We start from the raw sequence: 7,287 nt of genomic DNA, 5'->3' as shown, positions 1-7,287 counted from the left end.
GTGTGTGTGTGTGTGTGTGTGTGTGTGTGTAAATATATACTACATATTTTGAAAAGACAATATCGATAAAGCTGCAATCATGACGTAGTATTTGCCCACATCTTTTGTGGGTTTTAAGCTCACAGATCAACAAAAACACTTCTGGCTTATTAACCAGATTTACAAAACTCAATAATATTCAAACATTTGACGATTACCTGTAACTTGACCCTCAGAAATCTGTAATTTTTGTACATATGTGATATAAAGGTGTGCAGGGTGGGTTGGAGCAGAACTTGGGTGAAGACAAGAAGATGATAAATTTATTCCTACAGCCTTCCTGCTCTGACACTTAAATAAATTTGATGTAAAGTTTTTGATAAAATCTGTACGATTGCCCTACATGTCTGTCTTCATGCAAAATGGGGCGAAATCTGTGTAAATTAGGGGCAATCCATACAACTTGACATGTTTGTAAGCACTAACAACAATCTGTTTTAGTTAATTATTTTTCGTAAATTCACATTCATGTTGTCTGGCACCATCAGGAGGTGCTGCGGCACCCACAGCACCCAAACTTCCCATGACCAAGATTGCTGCCGCTTTAAAAAAAAAACACAGAAACCCCCCCAAAGTTTTGTATTAGCTCATCCAAACGTCCTTTTATAAACCTTTATGCCGCCGTCACTTTCACACGATGAACTCACTGTGGCAGAAATATGCTGGTATTCGTACAGGAAGTGCCCCGGGCTGCATGGGAAGTTCTAACAGCTAGCTGCTGCTTTAGAAGTTCATACCAGTGGTTTCTGAATTTTTGAGCTTCTGACGCACCAAAGAGCCGCGGCAGAGACTTAAAAACTAAACTGTCGCTTTTCAAAGAGTTAATGAGGGTTTAAGGAATGTTTTAAAAACTTTTCTATTTCATTTGTCCATTCATGAATACATTTTTTAAGTTTCAGAGGATATGTCACTAATATTTTAGGTTATTTAAAATCGCCTCAGCTCTCCCTAACATAGTGTTTCCTGACTCACAGGGAGATCTCAAATCCAGGCTTTTTTATAAACTGCAGAAATTTGCTTTTGACCCCTCTCTGACTAGCCTTTAGCTTGTCAGATGGTGGGATTTTAACCATATGTATAGATATTTCTTCCCGATAATGTTTTATCAGCAAGTTGAGCAGATGACTGCTGAACAAAGACGTCTAATAATTGTGCTTTTTTTATGCCTCTTGTCTTCACAGAGTTTCAATGCTCCCCCACGTTCTAAGATGAAGTTATGGAAAGGTGCTACTTTTGCCTTCGTGCTCTGCGCTGCAGCCCTGTCCACCGTCCTCATTAGAAACATGGCCACCATCCGACAGATCAAGCTGAAAACAAAACATCCCTCATCAAGACCGTCCTCGTCGTCAGAGTTCCCATCCACAGCTTCTTCGAAGGAACCCAGCGAGCCGACGGGAGGTCTTCATCGGAAGATCCGCTCCACAGGCAACAACGTGAACTTCCTCCTCTCAGACTGTAAGATAAACTGTTCTTCCTTCCATGTCTGTTTAGAGATACGGTGTCATGGGAAAGATTTCGCAGGGTTCACACAGAACACTTAAGAACCTGCCTCTGTTGTTTATAAAGCAGGCTTTAATGTCTTACAACAACTTTCAGTCAATTAACACCTCATAGGTCACTGACTCTCCATAGGGGCGCTATCATCTCTCAAAGTGGAGGACGTGTAGCTTTTTCTTTCCTCCTTGTTCCCCAGAACTCATCAACTAAATTACTTCTGTGGTATCAGATGCTTTCTGTCAAACCGGTGGCATTAAGAGCGCTTTACAGTCACCTAGATGTTGAAAAAATAAACTTTTGTTCTGCTGTTTGCTCACGGCTTCCATTGTCGTGACCATTGATCTATATTACTAGATTGGACATCACGTGACTTATCGTGTGCCGCACAGGTGCCATTGCTATGCATTGAGTTTTGACTCAGGAACATCCATGAATGGTGGTAAAAAGGGGATGCAGTAGACAGTCATGCAAGGAATATTAAAAAGGGATGCAATATTTTGCCAGAAATTGTCAACACCACAAGAAGATCAAGGTTATCACATTTTACAGGTCATTAAAATATTTTTTATTTTAAAAAATGTCGGAGATGCGGAAAGTAGGTCAGTTATGCTAGCTTGATTTTGACAACCTTGTCGGGTAAAGCAACGAAAAGACAAATTTCCTGTTCCAGCAAATTATTTTATTTTTCATTAGTATTGTTATTATGTTAGGATAACATTGTGAGAGGTAAATATAATGGACAACAGTAAAATTACCTTTACTACTACCAGGCTGAACTGTGTAGATATTACTGGTACTGATGTTATGTCCAGTCAGCACATAGTATATCCTGTTTGTGATTATATATCAGAGTAAAAAACTCCTTATCTTTTTTTTCCTCTACCGTACATTTCATAAGCTAAGTGGTGGAGGGGCCGACCAAATTTATTTTATGATCAGCTGGAGGAATTTGTCTTTAGTCACTTCAGTGCGAATGAAGAACCAGGAAACAAATGCAAAATTAGAATTATTTATATATGACACACATGACTCTTAGTTTTATGTGACGGAAAGGGGCTTCTACTGTAAATACATTAGCAAAAACCTATAATGAAAAGTTCCCAGACTGCTTATAGATTTATCTCTTGAGCAAATACATATTTTTTACATATCACAACATCGGCAATGTTCTCAGTTTTAATTTAAGCCATTTTTCATAGAAATCGGATAAGAAATGAGGGTGCTGTGAATATTTTTATGACAGATTGACGCCCATCCCGCATTGAAACCCTACTGTTTTGTTGACATGAATCAATGCATAGCAATGGCTCCTATGACGGTGCATCGCTAGCTATAGCGGCTATAGGCAATGTCCAATCCAGTAATATAGATCAATGGTTGCGCCAACTATCACTCTCAGCCATCTCTTCTCCTGAATTTTGTGAACGCTAATCTCTAAATCACCAGGAAACCTGCTGATCTGTCGCTCTGTCACTTGTCAATAATGATTCTGTTGATCTTTTCTGCCCTCTTTCAGTCTCTGCCATGTTCCAGAGCTTCACGGAGGGTGAGCTTCAGCAAATGCTTGGTACTTTAATTGAAAGGAAGCGAAAGAGGGACCATACCTTCGGGGACAACAAGTCCAGAAGGACTAAAAGAGCCCACAAATCTAAGCCCTGTTCTCTGAGGAGGCTGGAGCTGACTGTGACTGAGCTGGATCTTGGCCACAAGAGTGACGAGACAGTAATACTGCAATACTGCAGCGGCAAATGTGACGCCCACCGGCAGAACTATGACCTCGCCATGGGTAAGATATTTGGGAAGAACTCTACGAAGAAAAGTCGCCGGAAGAAAGTCAGCAGCATGCCCTGCTGCCGCCCGACCGCACTCGAGGGCATTTCGTTCTTCGTAGAACACAACGGGTTTCACACGTTACGTAATATCTCTGCAAAGAAATGTGGGTGTGTATGACCCAAATGAATGGACTTCAAACTTCGTCACGCTGCTCCAAGCTTCTGTCTGAGGGGTCAAACATGGACATTGTTAAAAGACGAGCAATGGATTATAATGTCCACGAGAAGAGGAGGAAACAGGAACCTCCTGGGACACACGGACTTTAACGTTTGGGCGTCTGTCACCGTCAGCTGGAGGCAAATCACAGAAACATTTCTGTGTTTGGATTCCACGTGAAATGGAAAAGAAAATGAAAATTGCTCCAATGACAACAAAGTTTTTATCTTTTCTATCTGTGTAGTAACACTGTAAATGATGGCGTAACAACAATTTAGCAGCATATTGTTTGTGTGGTTTTTGGTAGCTGTACGCAACAATGAGCCAGGGTGGACCAGATCATCGCCGTTACCGCACCTCATCCAATCTTTTCTCCAAATCCCATGGTTTACCAAGTCATCGCGACGAAAATGGCAAACGAGTCAAATTAACTTCAAATATGAAATGTGCCCAGGAAGCATGTTGAGTTTAAAATTTGGAAAATGTTGCTTCTTCTGGGTATTTTTATGTCATGTTTACCTGCTTATATGCATTAATATTATTTATTTTTGACTCCAATATTATTAGAAACATAAAAGAAGAGCAGAAGTGTTGATAGGCATACATGTCAACTCATACAGATGGTCTGTAAATTACGTAGATTTTCCCTCATTTTGCTAGCCTGCCCATTGCCTTCCTAGGCAGCTCCGCTCGACTCTAATCTCCCTTCTCTGCTCTGTCTTGGATTTCTCCCATAGAGATTTCTCCAGTAGAATTTCAACGGGGCCAATCAGCGGACAGAAGAAGTTGTGAATGATGATGATTTTTCTGTGCTGTTTTAGTCTGCCTGTAGTTTAGCAATGGCAGCGGAGGAAGTGAATGAAGCCATACCTTGCAGCCCTCATTTAGCCATCTCGTTCCTCTCGGTACTTCTCTCTTCACAGTGGGGGATGGTTGTTTACAGAGCACGCAATTTCTGGTTAACTTCTTAGCTTAGCTTCCATCACGGTCAAGTTGGCGCACTACATACGTCACGGCCTAACATATTTGGGTAAAATCAGATCCATCCGTTTCAAACTTCAGCAGATTCCATGCCTTCAGCTGAGAGTCCAGACCCTCTGTCTGAACAAAGCATAGAACAAGAGGCTCGTTTTTACCAGGCTACCATTTTGCAGGTTTATGGACGTCTGGAGAAACCTCATTGATTTTTTTGTTTCAAATCTCATAGATTTTTTTCAAAAACTCAGCTTCACATGGTCTCTGAGCCTGTAGGATGAAAATAAACAAATAAATTTAACTACCTCCCGACCGCTCTGCAGCAACAGTGTCATGTCACAAAATCAAAGCTTGAGTCAAGTCTCTGACTTCATCCAGCTTCTACTATGTCAGAGTACTATGGATATTTTGTCAAAATGACAGATTTTTGGAGGTCAGTAGAGGTAAACATCCTAAGGGGTTGACATGTATGCTTCAGGTAAAACACCCGTCTTAAATAACTGCATTGCATTGATTATTTTTTGAGTAATTTATAAGATTAAGAGAAAATGTCCCCATATATTTTCCATGCAACACTCTCTTCTTCCTTTTTTTTGTACCTTCCTTAAATAACTCCAGCTTATAATCACCCCCATCTGGAATTATTTTTCCTCCAGAATTTGCCAAAAACACACCAGATCAAGTCAACAGGCGACGATTTTACAAAGTCCCCATCATAAACATCACTCGTCTCGCATTCCAGGTGCTTCTCTGAGTGTAATTTGTGAAAGTTTATTCTCACGTCGGGTTTTCAGCTGATTGCAAAACGGAGTGGAGAAGAGAGGAATGGCTCTGGTGAAAAGTAGTGGCATGTTTTCTTTTTTTCCCCCTCTGAAGTAGGCGCTTGGATCCGAGGTTGCGTTTGAACCCATCTGTAAAAGGTTTTCTTACCCATAACCCCACAGTGCAGCCTCTCGACTGGCCCCGAACATGCCTCTGTGTTGTGTTGCCTGGTAGACTTTCAGGAGACTCATAAGCTGTTGACATGAATCATGAAGCATCTTTTACACCCTCACTCGTCCTGTTTTTGGTTTGAACTTAACTGTAACTGCCTGACGTCCAGCTAATTGTACATATATTTGTGTTGTTTTATTTTTCTTGAGAAGGAAAAGAGGGGTGCGGATGCAGTGCATCTTTGTTGTACGTAGTTTATATTGTATTTATTTGGGAAATAAATTATAGATTTTCATATTTATTTAGATTACTACACGTAAACGGGACAGCTTTTTATCATCAAGCAACTGTGCCAAAAAATGTTTTATCTAACACTCTATACTGACTGCTGAATAAATATCCTTTCAGAGGTGTGGAGCTTCGTCTTTTGTGAGTGTTCAGGTGTTTCAAAACGAGCAATAAAGAAGCTCTAATAAAAAGTGACGTCATGCGCAACAAGAAGCTGGTATCTGGGCTGAAAGTCGAGCTTGAGTTGCCGCTGGAGTTCAGATTTCAGTAAATAAACCATGAAGCAGATTCAAAGCAGGGCAGCGCCGTCATGCCACTAAATCATCCCGTAAGATTCACTTTCAGAAATCGTTTGTTTTCCACAGCCGTGTCAGCAGCCAACCCTGCCAACAACACTGGTGGCAGAGGCTCAAACCACGAGAGGCCGGCCCGGTTGCGTAACAATCAGCCCTCTCGGGGATGTGGACTGTCATCAGGAATCTGCAACAGACCAGAAAATCTTTATCTCAGTGCTCAAAAATGTGGTTGTAATTGTGTCAACAAATCTCATAAGAATATCTAAACCAAGTGTGAAAAGGATTCAACTAAGGTGTTCAAGAACTCAAACCCTTACCTTTCTACAAAAAACTTCAGTTTAATAAGAAAAACTAATCACATGAACCAATGACAGTGAATTTGTTGCTGTTGTATTAACTCCTGCTGCCAGAAATAGCCCTTGAAGGGAACAGATCATGAAAATCCACATTTTTTTAGCTGTTAAATACATTTTGTTGTGCACTCCTTGTCTCTAAGAGTGCAGAAAATTTGAATTTAGTCACTCTAGGTTAGGGCTGCAGGATATTATGAAAACCTGCGATGTGCCATAACAGTGCTTAATAATGCAATGATGATATGACTTGCGATAAATGAAAACTACACATGCAGAGATCTTTCTACTCTGGGTTCAAAGACAAAAAAAACCTTTAAAAAAATAATGATTTCCATTCCAGCCTGATATTTTTTTTAACTGAAAAGACCTATCCATTTGACCAAATACATGAAGGGCTCCATTTGATTGGTGAAATACTTCAAGCTTCCATCTGAATGACAAAATGCATAAATGCAAACTTTTGAGTCAACCATTTATTGCAATTTACGCAGTTATTGCGATATGCATATTGCACAGGCTATTATCGCGATGACTATAAATTTTTGATATATTGTGCAGCCCTACTCTAGGTGCTGCATAGATATTTTTATCTGTCTGTGCCGTTATATAGTCGGAACCTCTATTGAACTAGAATGGTAGAATAGACCGCTCTGATAGCTGCAGGGGGCAGGGTGTGAAGCAACTCGTTTGGATTTGAAGAGACAGCATCAAAACGAGTTGATCTGAGACACACTTCAGAAAAGGGGTGAAAATGGGCTTGTGGAGTTACAATAAAGAGGAATTCAGACCAAAGTGTTGCATTTCCAATTTACAGCAAGCAAAACAAGTATTGAACACGTCAACATTTTTCTCAGTAAATATATTACTAGAGGTGCTAATGACATGAAATTTTCACCAGATGTCGGTAACAACCCAAG

General features: G+C 40.5%; 1 protein-coding gene across 2 annotated transcripts in view; it reads left to right on the top strand.

Annotated features, from left to right (window-relative positions):
• Positions 1-5,850, top strand: part of LOC106516883 (neurturin) — a 14,920-nt gene extending 9,070 nt beyond the window's left edge. For both annotated transcript variants that reach the window (XM_014007449.1, XM_014007450.1), the window contains 2 exons: positions 1,221-1,494; positions 3,053-5,850. In XM_014007449.1, coding sequence (XP_013862903.1) covers positions 1,248-1,494; positions 3,053-3,486 — 681 coding nt within the window. In that variant the 5' untranslated portion in view covers positions 1,221-1,247 and the 3' untranslated portion in view covers positions 3,487-5,850. The remainder of the gene's footprint in view (positions 1-1,220; positions 1,495-3,052) is intronic.
• The last annotated feature ends 1,437 nt before the right edge of the window (positions 5,851-7,287 follow it).

Source organism: Austrofundulus limnaeus, unplaced genomic scaffold (assembly GCF_001266775.1).
Source record: "Austrofundulus limnaeus strain Quisiro unplaced genomic scaffold, Austrofundulus_limnaeus-1.0 Scaffold42, whole genome shotgun sequence".
Lineage (NCBI taxonomy): Eukaryota > Metazoa > Chordata > Actinopteri > Cyprinodontiformes > Rivulidae > Austrofundulus > Austrofundulus limnaeus.
This window is presented reverse-complemented; position numbering and strand designations above follow the sequence as displayed.